Below are 14,967 nucleotides of genomic sequence, written 5' to 3'. Positions count from 1 at the left end.
TTGTGCTGGAAAACTCTTCACTTGCTTGGATGAGTACAGCTCCAATAGCATTCAAGGAGCTCGACACCAACCAGACAAAGCAGCCCACTTGATCAGAACCCCACCCACCACCAACACGCTATCTACAAATGCACTGCAGCAATTTGCCAAGCCTCCTTCGACTGCACCTTCCAAATCTGCGACCTCTACCACCTAGAATGACAAAGGTAACAGATGCATAGGAACACCACCACCTGCAAGTTCCCCTCCAAGCCGCACTTGGAACTATATCGCAGTTCCTTCACTGTTGCTGGGTCAAAAACCTGGAAAACACCTTCTTAACAGTGGGTGTACCTATACCACATGGACTGTAGAGGTTCAAGGTGGCAGTTCACCAGCACCTTCTCAAAAAGAATTCGGGTGGAAAATAAATTCTGGCCTCACCAGAGACACTCAAAGCCCATGAAAGGAAAAAAAATATATAAAAGCACATCTATAATACATTACGTATATTATTTAAGAATAAAAAACAGCTTTGTGGACACACCTTCACAACACAACCTGCAATAGTTCAAGGCTGCAGCCCAGTATCCACCTTCTCAAGGCAATTGAGATAAGTTAATGCACAAAAATATCCACGGCAAACATACCAGCCCCACCCCTCCTTCTCTGCTTCCAGAAAGTTTAAAAAATAACTAATTGGAGTGGACTATACCTGGTAAAAAAGCTGGCAAGTGTGCCCAGTTTTTTGTATTTGGTCTCTTGTTCTGAAGGACTGTTAATTTGATTGTAGCTGTCTCGTGAAGAATTTAGACTGATATCAGTGAACTGTGCCTCATCAGTTTCCAGATTTACAATTGCACTCGAGTTACTGGTGACCAAACTATCTAGAATATCCTCGTTGCTAACAGACAGGGTTGTGGAAAGTTCTGTGCTCAGACTTGAAATACTGCTTACAGATATATCATCGGCCTTGTTTACTCCTCTGTTTGATGGACTGTAAGGCTTCACATTATCATAACCAGATCGAGGAAATGTTGAAGATTTTCGCAACGCATTGTCAGTCTCAAGACGGATAGCTGGTGAGCACACGCCAGGTGGGAGACTACCTGAACCTTGTCCAAGTTTATCTTGTGCCATTCCAGTTGTTTGGGATAAATCAGCATTGTTCATTCTGACATTTAACACACCACAATGGATGGGCTCTGGATTTCCAATTTCTAATGTGGGAATGCCCGAGTCCTCAGAATTAAGGCTATTGCTGTCTTCATACCTAGAGCAGTGCAAATTGTGCTTGTATTTTGGTACAGATAAGGACCACATTGCCTTTACTTCACAGTTTTGAAAATTCACAACTTCACAATTATCGACACACTGTCCAGCAGGGGTCATGAAGTCCGTGCAAATTGTGCCCTCCAGTATCTTAGGTGGGTTGTTACATGTACCTAAAAAAAAAACAACATTTTGAAACGGAAGGCTGAATCTCAGGTATGAAAAAGTCAGCAGGATTAAAAGCAATGCTAAAAAGGCACACAATTAACAACTTTGGTAACCCTATAAACAAAGATTATAAAAACAGTTTTTCATACCAAATTAAAAAATATAACTATTTCAATTATGCTCTTTGAATCGTATTGCTAAAATGTGAGAATGTTTTAAATATTTCCTTCAGAGAATATGTTAACTATCTAGTTAGAACCAAATATCAACACTCACGTCAAAAATGACAACATACATTGATTACAGACCAGCATGAGATTCCTATTACTTTTGACAACTATTAAAATGCAAGAGAAGGAAAAGGTATTTAATTTAAGACAGGTGAGCTGAACCACATCGCATGTTAGCACAATGTGCCAGTTCTTTCAAATCCAGCCCAGGTTAATGGCACAAAAGTATCTTCTACAATCATAATTATACATGAAGCCTGCTGGAAACGTCTGAATGTAGTGTTTACTAGATGCAGTGCAAAATTGTTAAAAGTAGAGGTTGATAAAAGACAAGTACGAAAAGCAAAAAGTTCCTAGTAGCATTGTAATGAATGTAGACTAAAGGAAGCTATGCTTTGCATCTTGCCAAGGGTACCTAATGAGGAATGCTCAATCCCGAGACCAGACACCAGAAGTTGAAAGATGTTCTATTTCTCCTGTAATGATAGCCTCCACATGTTGATGAGCACAATAACATTCTTTTTCAAAAGACTTATCTGAAGCAATTGATACCAACATGATTTTTGGTGATAAGTACCATAGAAATAACTCTAGTTCTTGGCCATCAGTATCAACTCAAACATTGCAATTTTCATTCAACGTCAAATAAAGAAATGCTGTTATTTTCTTAACAGATTATTTTACTACTCCAGGCTATTTCTCTTAGGCAGTACTGTAGGTCTCAACTGCAAACTACTTCCTCATTTTCACATCTATCAATGAGGAAGTTAATCTTGTGACCATTATTTCCTGTCCCTCCCAATAAGAATTGCATTTCCAAGTACAAGGAACCACACTGGTTTAAGGCTTTAAATAGCTACTTTGCGACTTCTGGAAGAGTAGATGATATTCCATCAACCCAGTTATTTTTTTTTTGAAGAGGTTCAACAAAGGTAGCCCAGTTAACATAGTATTAAGAGATTTTCAAAAAGCTTTTAAAAGGACTCACATTGAATGCTAATTTATAAGATAGAGTTCTGTCGGATTGGAGAGCATATCCTGGGATGGATACAAAACTGGTTGCATTTTTTTTCAACAACTCTGAGAAGAATGTTTCCTCTTGTGGGGAAGAGTATAACTGGAGGCCATCAATATAAGGCAGTCACCAAGAACTCATCTGCTGACACCCCAAAGTCTGTCCACCAACCACAAGGCACATATCATGATTGTAATGGAATACTCTCATCTGCTTGGATGAGTGCAGCTCCAACAACACTAAAGAAGTTTGGCACCAGCCAGGACAAAGCAGCCTGCTTAATTGACACCCCATCCACCACCTTCAACATTCACTTCCTCCACCACTGACACACAATGGCAGTAGTGTGTACCAAATACTAGATGCACTGTAGTAACTCATCCAGACTTCTTTGACAGCACCTTCCAAACCCATGACCTCTACCACCACGAAGGACAAGAGCAGCAGATGCATGAGAACACTACCACCTGCAAGCTCTCCTGCAAGCCATACTCCACCCAGACTTGGAACTATACTGCCATTCCTTCACTGTTGCTGGATCAAAGCCCTGGAACTTCCTTCCTATTAGTACTGTGAGTGTTCCTACAACACATGGACTGCAGCGATGGCTCAGCACCACCTTCTCAAGGGCAATGAGGGATGGGCAATAAATGCTGGTCTTGGTCTAGAAAAAATCCAATCGGTTATTCAGAAGAATTTTCTTTACCCAAGGAGTGGTAAGAATGTGGAACTTGCTACCACAGGGAGTGGCTGAAACGAACAGTATAGATGCTTGTCTAGCTTCCCCTTAAATCCATGAGGGAGAAGGGAACAGATGGTTATGATCGTAGATTTAGGTGAGAAAAGATGGGAGGAGACTGGAGCGGGGCATAAACATCAGCTGGACTGGTTCAGCAGAACAGCCTTTTTTGCCTTGTATGCCCTAGTCCACGGAATCCTAGATTCAAATTGTAATCACAGAATGATCAACAGAGAAAGAGGCCATTTGGCCAATTATGCATGAGCCAGCTCTCTGAAACAGCCACTAATTAGTCCCATTCTCCCGCACTTTTCTCTCAGCCCTGCAAATATTTCCTTTGGCCTTGGCATCTGTGGCTCAGTTGGTTAAAGCGCCTGTTTAGTAAACAGGAGACCCTGGGTTCAAATCCTAGCAGAGCCTTGCTTCCATTTACAAGTTTTGAGCTGATCTGGGCTGATTTGAGCAAGTCCTTCGTAACAGTGCAAATATTTCCTTTTCAAATATACCAGTAATTTTGATTCTTTTTTGAAAGTTACATTGAAACACCTTCAAGCACCCTTTTGGGCATTGCTTTCCAGATCACAACTGGTTGAGTAAAAAATACATTTTCATCCGCACCACCTCCCCCCAACCCCTGCCAGCTATTTTGCCAATGATCTAAAATTGACGTCCTCAGGTTACTGATCCACCTGCCAGTGTTAATAGTTCTGTCCCATCAGCTACCTAAACCACCTCATAATAGCACCGCTATTAAATCTCTTCCAACCTTTGTTAAGACTTCACCTCACTGACACATTTATGTAATTAATAAAGCTTAAATTATCAAATTGCACTGTACATAAACAGTGATGAAAAGCCTTAATTTGTATATATTATTGGAATGGTGTTAAGAAGTCTTTAAATTGGCATCCCTTTAAGTGCTGTATTGTAGCTTTAAGGAGGAAAAAAACATTGGAGTGAACTCAGATTGTAACTGGGATACGTTTGCACATTTGGGCTCCAGTGAGTCTCACATTAGCAGTAAACAGAAGCCAAAGGATACTGATTGGACAGAAGTATGGTCTGAGGATTAGAATTGTACGCAAAGGATACAAGTTAAGGTTAGTTTGTAGCAGTGAAGCCAGAAGAACTCTCCCCATTGGTCAAGAATTGCAAACATTTGGGTGGACATTATTAACTGTGTTGACACAGGTGCACAATTTGGGCTGAATATTGCAAAAGCTGCCTGCAAAGAAGGGTATTAAAAATAGTACACTTGCCAGGAGATAGCATTTGTCAGAAGGCATATGCTAAGGGGGATCTTGCCAGGAAAGAATGTTAGGAGTTAGTAGTAGGGCAGTTGATAGGAAGTTAGCATCTGCAGAGGACATTGCCAGTCAACAAGTAATTGTTAGAGACTGAGGATTGCTGTTAACAATTTTGACTCTACACTGACTGAAGCAGAGCAAGATTTCCTCTTCCAGGCATTTCATATCAATATGGAAATTAATTTAAATTCTTCATACAATTAGATTATAGATTTGCCACTGCCACTTTCATGTGCGCATCTAAATTTATAAAGTAGCAAATTCACTAAATTGGTAGTGGTGAAACTGTGAAGAGAGGAACTATCACTAGGTTGAGAGAAACAAACAAGATTTATCGGTATAAAAACCACAACTTAACAGTTTCACTACTCTCATACCACAGCAGAGAAAGCACACCATCAGTTTAGTTTTCTCAGTAATCAAGTTTAAAACCACTTTCTTTACTTGGAGTATCCAAAGCCACTTTTTAAAAAAAGCAAGAGCACATTGATTCTTCAGCCATATAAAAAGTCAGCATATAGTCTTCACAACATTCAACAGCCATGTTCCAAAAAGAAAGTCCATCAAATAAACATTTGACCAAACACAAGGTTCCTCTTTCAAACAGGGTAAAAGGGGCAAGTGACAAAGGATCAATAGCTAAACACTACACCCCAAATGCCTGAAGCAATTAACTCAATGCTGGGATATGGATATTGTTGAAGTGACAAGCACCTTCCATGAACTCAGCCAAGTCACCATTATCCATGGAACCTTAACGGTGATTGTCCATAGCCGGACTGGAGACAGAAACAAGACAATCACAACCAAAAGGATAAAAAGGAAGTTGTATTTATCTAACATAACCTCAGGATATCCCAAAGCACTTTACAGCCAAATTTTTGAAGTGGTCACTGTTGAAATGTAGGAAACACAACAGCCAATTTACATAAAGCATGGTTCCACTGGCGTGTCAGCCTGGATTATGTGCACAGTCCCTGAGATGGGGCTTGGATCCACAATCTTCTGATTCAAAGACAATCCCCATTGACATGTAACCTTGCCCCTCTTTCAAAGCTCTCACACATGCACTCCAGTGTGAAATGCCAGAATGTGAACAAAAGTGAGTGTCTAATTCCTTCCCTTCCAAAATGTCTAAGCCCCAACTATTGCCTGGCGAACATCAATTCATTCAGGACAAACCAAAGTCAAAACCAGGATCTTTATGGCATATGTGGTTTAACCACTCATACTGTCATGGTTTTTTTTAAGAAAACAGAATCACTGACTTAAGCAAATGTTTATAGAACCAGTGAAAATGAACTAGTCAGACTCTGTCAATCTATTTAAAATATAGCAAGAGCAAAATACTGTGGATGCTGAGATTGAAATAGAAACAGCGCTGGAAAAACTCAACAGATCTGGCAGCATTGTGGAGAGAGAAAAACAGAGTTAACATTTCAAAGTTGAATATGACACTTTTGCAGAACAGTACTGAGAAAGTTCCAAAGAAGAATCTTCTTGGACTGAGAACATTAACCTTGTCTCTCCCGCCACAGAAGCTGCCAGGCCTGCTGAGTATTTCCAGCACTTTGTTTTTAAATTCACAATACGGTGTGCCTGAGGGAGAGCTCTTTACAAAAAGCTTCTCAAGGGCAATAATTTGGCAAAGAAAGGACGCAAAGTTATTTTTATAATAATATTATGCAAAAGTGATGAAAAGCATCAAAATACAATTCATCTTTTCGAACCACTGGCTTGATGTCCCTAAAAAGACACAGTCAAGTTCTTGGGGGGGGGCGGAAGGGAGGGGAATTGGGTCGCGGGGGGCGGGGGTGGAGGGGGGTCGCGGGGAGGTTGCCGGTGACTCACTGCAGTAAAACCCCCACCCATCGCTCCCCTGCCCCGGTAAGATGCCGGCGGGTGTCCGATCCCAAAGCTCTCACCTGCCCTCCGGGAAGGAGAGGGGCCCGGGGCATCGCTCGGGCTGCCGTTAAACCGAGACCCGGCCGGCTGGGCTCCGCCCGGGGCGGCGCTTATTTGCTCGGGTCCCGGCCCACCCTGGGACCGACCTTCCATCAGCCTCGGAGCTCGGCTCAGGCGGGCTGGTGGCTCAGCTCCGAGCCGCTTTCCGGAAGTTTCTTTCCAGCCCTGTGGTTGCTGTTGCCGTCGCCGCCGCCGCCGCCATACTGAAAACTACTGACGTCGCGGCAAAAGGGCAATCAATCGATCATCGAGTCAGTCCACCCATTCAAACCGAAGCAATCGAGAAGCTGGCGCGAGCTGTGCATGCGCGGGGTTTCAGCAGCGCGGCTGGACTAGTAGCACGCATGCGCGCACAAATCCGGTAGTGCGCATGCGTTTTGGGAGTTTTTGCAGTGCCCAGGCGTTGCTGGTACATAATCGGAAAAGGGCCTTGTCCTCACTTATCACCCCACCAGCCTCCGCATTCAAAGGATCATCCTCCGCCATTTCCGCCAACTCTAGCATGACGCCACCACCAAACACATCTTCCCTTCACCCCCCCTGGCGGCATTCCGTAGGGATCATTCCCTCCAGGACACCCTGGTCCACTCCTCCATCACCCCCTACTCTTCAACCCCCACCTATGGCACCTCCCCATGCCCACGCAGAAGATGCAACACCTGCCCCTTCACTTCCTCTCTCCTCACCGTCCAAGGGCCCAAACACTCCTTTCAAGTGAAGCAGCATTTCACTTGCACTTCCCCTAACTTAGTCTACTGCATTCGTTGCTCCCAATGCGGTCTCCTCTACATTGGAGAGACCAAACGCAAAATGGGCGACCGCTTTGCAGAACACCTTCGGTCTGTCCGCAAGAAAGACCCAAACCTCCCTGTCGCTTGCCATTTTAACACTCCACCCTGCTCTCTTGCCCACATGTCTGTCCTTGGCTTGCTGCGTTGTTCCAGTGAAGCCCAACGCAAACTGGAGGAACAGCACCTCATCTTCCGACTAGGCACTTTACAGCCTTCCGGGCTGAATATTGAGTTCAACAACTTTAGATCTTAAACTCCCTCCCCCCATCCCCACCCCGTTTCTTCCCCCTCCCTTTTGTTTTTTCAATAATTTATATAGATTTTTCTTTTCCCACCTATTTCCATTATTTTTAAATCTACAACTGTAATACCTTGTCAGCCTTTCCACCCCACCCCCACTAAAGCTGTACCTTGAGTGTCCTGCCATCCATTCTTAATTAGCACATTTTCTTAGATAATACCACCACCTTCAACACCTCTTTGATCCTTTTGTCTGTGACATCTTTTGATTATCTGCTCCTATCACTGCTTGCTTGTCCCTACAACCACTCTCCCCCGACTCCCCCCCACCTTAAACCAGCTTATATTTCACCCCTCTCCAAACTGTACTCAGTTCTGCTGAAGGGTCATGAGGACTCGAAACGTCAACTCTTTTCTTCTCCGCCGATGCTGCCAGACCTGCTGAGTTTTTCCAGGTAATTCTGTTTTTGTTTTGGATTTCCAGCATTCGCAGTAGTTTTTTGTTTTTAAAAGGTCATTGGGCTTGTGTTGGGAGAATCGTAAAATTATTATAGCAAAGCAGGAGGCCATTCGTCCTGTTGTGTCTGTGCCAACTCTGTGCAATAGCAATTCACCCACTCCCACGCCTTTTCCTTGTAGCTCTGCAACGTTATTTTTTTTCCTTTCACTAAGATGGAGAGCAGATCAGCTGCCTCTGCCATGTCCCTCCCTTCCACTCGCCCATCTGGACAAACTTCCTCTAATGCTCTCCCCACCCTAACCCTGAGCTCGCATCTTTTCTAGTTTGTCTCTTATCTCCCCTCATGGCCTCTGAGCTCATCTTGTCAATGAGACCCAGCTCCTGTTCTCTCAATCCTATTCTCACGAAACTGCTGATCACCCAACTTCTCCTCCTGGGCCCCGTGTTAGCAGATATTGTTAACGTTTCTCTCCAGGTGTTGTCCCTCCTTTAAATCTGCTGTCATCACCCCTCAAAACAAAAGTCTGACCCCTCCGACCTTGCAAACTACCATTTCCAACCTATCTTTCCAAAGTCCTTGAGCGTGCTGTCGCCTCCCAAATACATTCCCCATCTAACTCCATATTTGAATCCCTCCAATTAGGTTTCCTTCCCTGCCACAGTAACAAAACGGCTCTTATCAAAGAGTCAAATGACATCCTATGTGTCTGTGACAAAGGTAAACTTTCTTTCCTCGTCCTTCTCAGTCTGCCTGCAGCTTTTGACATGATTGACCACACCATCTTCCTCCAATGCCTCTCTACCATTGTCCAGCTGGATGGGACTGCTCTTGTGGTTCCATTCTTATCTATCTAATTGTTGCCAGAGAATTGCAATAGCTGCTTTTACTGTTCCCATACCATTACCACTGGTGTCCCCAAAGGATCAGTCCTCGGTCCCCTCCCATATTTCATCTACATGCTGTCTCTTGGCTACTTCATCCAAAGGCACAGTGTTAGATTATGCCTGTACGCTGACAGCACCCAACCCTGCCTTCTGCCTCATCATCATGGCCAGGATTTTTAGGATGGCGGGGTTTCCCTTCCTGCCATCCAAAGAGTCGGTGAAGAACACATCCTTGCCAACGCCGTCTGCCCTGCAGCGATTTAACTCCAATGAGTGTTAATTGGCTGGTGGCAGGACTTCCACCCCTCACTCAGCAAGAAGTCCCACCTCAGACAGCTGCTGGCAAATCTGAAAGCAAGCAGTCCCCAAAGTCTAAATCCCAGGATTCCAGGAAGAGATAAGTTTTGGGATCTCAGTGCAGGGAGTGGTGAGTGGGGTGGGGTGGGGGGGGGGGGGGGAAGGGGGGGGGGGGGAAGGGGGGGCTGCTATGGACAGTGGGGGATTGGGATGTCCACAGAGAGGTCGGATGAGGTGGAGGGAGGTCCTGCCGTTACTGAACCTTAAAGGGGGTTGGGGGAGTGCCTGAAGTTAAAAGAGGGCTGCTGATGGGGGTGGGGGAACTTCGCCCACCAGCCTAAAAATTGAGGCTGGAAGGAAAACGGCCTATAAGTGGTCGATTGGCCACTTAAGGGCTTCAATTGGGGCAAGGGCAGACAGGCCATCTGAGGCCTCGTTCACCCCAGCATTACACTGCAGACAGGTCAGGAATCCACCAGGAAGCCCATCCAAGGAATTTTACACTCAATCCCATCTACAAATCCACCAGCGGGGCAGTGTAAAATCTGCCCAATTTCTTTTGACTGCTCTATTGTTGTTAAATTATCAGAGTGCTTATCGACACCCAGTAGTGGATGAGCAGAAATTTTCTCCAATTAAATATTAGGAAGACTGAAGCCATTGTTTTCGGTCCCTGCTCCAAACTCTATTCCCTAACTACTGACTCCATCCCTCTCCTTCCAAACAGCCTGAGATTAAACCCAGTTTGTTTGCAACCTTGATGCCACATTTGATCCTGAGATGAGCTTCGGATCTCATATTTGTGCCATCCCTCAGACCATCTATTTTCACCACTGTAACATCGCTCGACTTCACCCGTCAGCCCAAGCATACCGGGTTGAATGGCTTCTTGTGTGTAACCATTCTATGATTCTTGTCCCACACCCCTCAACCAGCTTATGTTTCATCTCATTTCTATTTTTCCTTAGTTCTGATAAAGAGTCATACAGACTCGAAACATTAACTGTATTCCTCTCTGCAGATGCAGTCAGACCTGCTGAATTTTTCCAGCTATTTTTGTTTTTGTTTCAGATTTCCAGCATCCGCAGTATTTTGCTTTTACCCCATAGTTCTGTCTCAGTCCATCTGCTGCTGAAACCTTCATCCATGCCTTCATTACCCCTAGATTCAACCAATCCAACGCATTCCTGGCTGGTGTCCCATATTCTACCCTCTGTAAACTTGAGATCATCCAAAACTCTGCTGCCCGTGTCTTAACTTACAGCGAGTCGCTGTCCCCCGTGCTTGCTAACCGACATTGGCCCCTGACCAAACAACATCTTGATTTTAAATTCTCGTCATTGTTTTCAAATACCTCTGTGGCCTTGCCTCTCCCTATCTCTGTAATCGCCTCCAATCCCACAGAAACATATCTGCGCCTCTCTAATTCTGGCCTCTTGTGCATTCCCAATCATAATTGCTCCACCATTGGTGTCCGTGCCTTCAGTTGCCCAGGCCTCAAGCTCTGGAATTCCCTCCTTACGCTTCTCCGCCTCTCTACCTTGCTTTCCTCCTTTAAGACGCTTCTTAAAACCTACCTCTTTGACCAAGCTTTTGATTATCTATCCTAATATCTGCTTATGTGTCTCAGTGTCATACTTTGTTTTATAATGCTCTGATGAAGCACCTTGGGATGGTTCATTGTGTTAAAGGTGCTATATAAATATAAATCAGTATTGTTCAGATAATCATCCAACTACTTTTTGAAAACCGTGATTGAATCTGCCTCCAGCGCACTCAGACTGTGCATTCCAGATCCTAACCGCTCGCTGTACAGAAAGGTTTTTCATCAGGTCGGCTTTGGTTCTTTTGGCCAATCACCTTAAATCGACGTCCTCTGGTTCTCGCTCCTTCCACTGATGGAAACAGTTTATCTCTATTTACTCTGTGCAGAACCCTCATGATTTTGAACATTTTTAAATCTCCCCCTCAACCTTCTCTAAAGAGAACAACCCCAGCTTCTCCAATCTATCCTCATAAGTGAAGTCCCTCATCCCTGGTACCATTCTTATAAAGAAAAGGAAACAAAATGGAGCAGAGATTATAGTCTGAAATTGTTGAACTCAGTGAGGAGTCTGGAAGGCTGTAAAGAGCCTAATTGAAAGATGAGATGCTGTTCTTCGAAGGACTGAAAAGCGCAAAAGACCAAAGCAACAAATGACAGTACCACAGTTATCATAATTTTTTATTGCACTTTCCTCCTTGAAAATGCACATTCTGGAATCCTATCTGATAAGGAGTTCAGCCAGGATGGGGGCTTCTTGTTGCAATAATAGCAGAAAAAAAATTACATTTTGGGCAATCCTCAATCACAACTAAAATAAAAATAGAAATTGTGCAAAACAATTATAAATCAATATTTTATTGCAAATACTAAAGCAAATAATATATTAGAAGAGCAGAAAAGGATAGAGATCAATCTGAAGAATATTGTTAGCAAACACATAGTTTGTACAGATAAAAGATGTTCAGTTAGGTGGATGTTGCATTACCTCAAGATAGTGGGTTTGGTAACAAATGCTGTACTTGCAACTTGCTGTAATACTCAAAATCTTGGTTCCTGAACCCTTAAGTGTAATGCCTGGCTCACCAGTCATTAAAGAAATCGTAACTGTCAACGTACTGAGCAACTTGTGTTGAGGATTCTGCTGTTATTGGTTAACTGTAGAAATAGCATTCTCCACCTCCATGGATATTATTACCAACAGAGCTGTTTGGATTGGGTTATACAAATGTGAGGCAGAATACAAGCAGCAGCAAAGACTGGTTAAGCAACTCTAATGCTTTGTACCACGTATCTAGAATGCATACATTTTCTAGAGGTGGATGTCTTAAACCGCAGTGGTATTTCTCTCAGAGTTAAATGCTGTCTAAAGTAGGAAGGTCTTCAAACACACTCATGCATAACCTACAAATCTATCTTTATATCTTCACTGCACAACATCCTAGAGATTTTCCTGTCTCTGTTTACTGAGCTCTTGTAGTCTCAGCCATTAGTTAGGACAGTCATACAATTTAGAGTAACATATCTTGATTTTACTTCTCAATGTACATATGGTTTTGAAAGGATAGTTCATGACCCAATTGGATTCTTGTAGCAAAACAGCAAGCTCGGACCACGCAAGTGCCTTATTTACAATCATATCAGTTTTTGATACATACTCGAAATAAACCAGTTGGTTTTCTATGTACCTATGGGTGAAATGCTAAATACCCATTAGTAAATAATTTACAATGCATTTATCATCTTGTAATGGAGGTTGCTTAACATTGAACTTCAAGAAAAAAATCCTAAACTGTAAACCGATTTCGGAAAGGAAAATGTTGCAGTAACAATTTTGCACCACTTGATGTTGCTAACACACAAAATATCAACAACTCTTGGAATGAAATCTTGACAGCTGCATATTTTGTATAGTAAATTACTTCGGAGACTTGACATTGGCACAATAGACAGCACTTCATTGTTTTATTTGTTTTGGTGCTAATTGCATCTGTCTTTTTTTTAAATGCTATCCGCACCACCCAGTGAAATCTTTCTATTTTAAACTGTACTTGGTTCAAAGGACAGACAGGACAGTTGCTCCCAGGCTGTCAATATTGTACTTTCACATGCTCCTTGGTTACAGGGCACAATTTCAAAATTTGTGGATGATACAAAGCTTGGAAGTACCGTGAACCTTGAGGAAGGTAGTGTAGAACTTCAAAAGGCCATAGACAGGCTGTTGCAATTGACAGACAAGAGGCGGATGAAATTTAATGCAGAGAAGTGTGAAGTGATTCATTTTGGTAGAATGAGTGCAGAGACACAATACAAAATAAAGAATACAATTTTAAAGGGGCTACATTAGCAGAGGGACCTGGGTGTATATGTGTTAAGTCATTAAAGGTGGCAGGCCAGGTTGAGAGAGCAGTTAAGAAAGCATACAACATTCTGGGTTGTATCAAAAGGGACATAGAGGACAAAAGCAAAGGAGATATGTTAAACCTGTATAAAACACTGGTTCAGCCTCAACTGGAGTATTGTGTCCAGTTATGGGCACCGCACTTTAAGAAGGATTTGAAGGCATTAGAGAGGCTGCAGTAAAGATTCAAGAGAATGGTTGCAGGGTGAATTGCTCCTTCATAGTGCCTGCACAGACAGGATGGGCTGAATGGCCTCCTTCTGTGCTGTAACCATTCTGTGATTCTATAGGACATCAGACTGTACACAGTAAATTTCCATGTTGCATGTACCTAGCTGACCTCTGCAAATAATCATGTGGCAAATGGTCAGTGAAGAATCGTATCCTAGTCTCTGAGTTCCACCTCATGGTCTAACACCATAAATCTCAAATGTGTATTTTCAATAAAAAAACAAATAATTGGTACAGATTATTGTCCTTTCACTCTGGATAGGCAGCTACCACCTGTGCCATTTTATAGTATTATAAAATATTGCTTTGTAGCTTTCAAGCTCACTGGCACTTTTCCCATCCTTCACTGTTTGTTTACCATGTAACCTTAACGAATAATCCACCTCATTTGGATGTTGCTAATTAAGCACTCTACAAATGGAAACACCATGCTACAAATGAATGCCATCTAATGGGAATGACTCCAACCTATCTTCATAACCATGACCAACTTTATCATAAAAGCAAAATACTGCAGATGCTGGAAATCTGAAACAAAAACAGAAAATGCTGGAAAAACTCAGCAGGTCTAACAGCATCTGTGGAGTGAAAAAAAAACAGTTAACATTTCGAGTCCTTATGACTCTTCTTCAGAGCTTTATCATGTCAGCAGAGGAAACATAGTCATGGGTATTTCACAAACAAAATGTAGATGAATGACTGAGGCATCTGAAGATTCCATTAGTGTGGTTTTCAACCTAGAAAAGAGAAAGAGATACCTTAGGGAAGTCACAGTGGAGGGCACAAAGAAGGTGACAGACTGGTAGGGAACCAGGAATGAGATTACAAAAAAAGAATGGCACTGCAGAGGTTCAAAGGAGAATGATGATGGGATGGGTATGAGCGAGATAAGAGAAGGGATAAAGATGGGATCAGAAAAACTAGGGCCACGGTACTCGCTGGGGTGAATAGTGTAAAAAAGGTTTTGTGGGGAGGGATGGTGGTTGGCAGGGGTTTGTGGGTTGGTGGAGAGGGGAGTGTGTCTGATGGCAGGGAAGAAAATAGATTTGGTGAGCTGTGGGGACGCACTCCTGCTTCATGAGCAGTGCTGAATAAACGCTTAAGTTTTCCCAGTTGCTGTCCTCTGAGGCCTGAGAAACCCAGCCAGCCAAGGTTAAACTTGTAAGAGGTAAAATATGAGGCTCCCAATATATTTAAATGGCCAACCCTGTGTCTTGTGAGCATGTTGGCTGCCTGCCCCTACCCACTCCCACATCTCACCTCCGTTAAATCCAGAAATGGTGTTTTACAGGATTTTTTTACATCGCCCTTCTCATCCATTTTCGGCACTAAAATTATCCCCTAAATGCAGACGTCATGACTCTCAAGGAAGAATGAGGCCCCCATCATATGGGAATGAGAATAAATTGTTGACATCCTTAGTGAGGGCCCAGTTAGCATGAAT

The 14,967-nt window shown here is 43.1% G+C and overlaps 1 protein-coding gene and 1 non-coding gene across 3 annotated transcripts in view; one reads left to right on the top strand and one right to left on the bottom strand.

Moving 5' to 3' along the window:
- Positions 1 to 6,905, bottom strand: part of LOC144678710 (TBC1 domain family member 14-like) — an 81,205-nt gene extending 74,300 nt beyond the window's left edge. Inside the window, exons 1-2 of one of the 2 annotated variants that reach the window (XM_078538525.1) lie at positions 6,636 to 6,905; positions 695 to 1,424 (exon numbers count right to left, since the gene is read on the bottom strand). In XM_078538525.1, coding sequence (XP_078394651.1) covers positions 695 to 1,424; positions 6,636 to 6,768 — 863 coding nt within the window. In that variant the 5' untranslated portion in view covers positions 6,769 to 6,905. The remainder of the gene's footprint in view (positions 1 to 694; positions 1,425 to 6,635) is intronic. The other variant, XM_078538535.1, reaches the window with a different exon arrangement.
- On the top strand, positions 3,749 to 3,823 carry trnat-agu (transfer RNA threonine (anticodon AGU)). The gene has a single exon. It is a non-coding gene; the product is annotated as a tRNA-Thr (tRNA).
- Positions 6,906 to 14,967: the final 8,062 nt, after the last annotated feature.

Source organism: Cetorhinus maximus, chromosome 1, assembly GCF_964194155.1.
Source record: "Cetorhinus maximus chromosome 1, sCetMax3.hap1.1, whole genome shotgun sequence".
In the NCBI taxonomy this organism is placed as follows: domain Eukaryota; kingdom Metazoa; phylum Chordata; class Chondrichthyes; order Lamniformes; family Cetorhinidae; genus Cetorhinus; species Cetorhinus maximus.
Note: the sequence above shows the minus strand (reverse complement) of the source record. Positions and strands in the feature narration are given on the sequence as shown.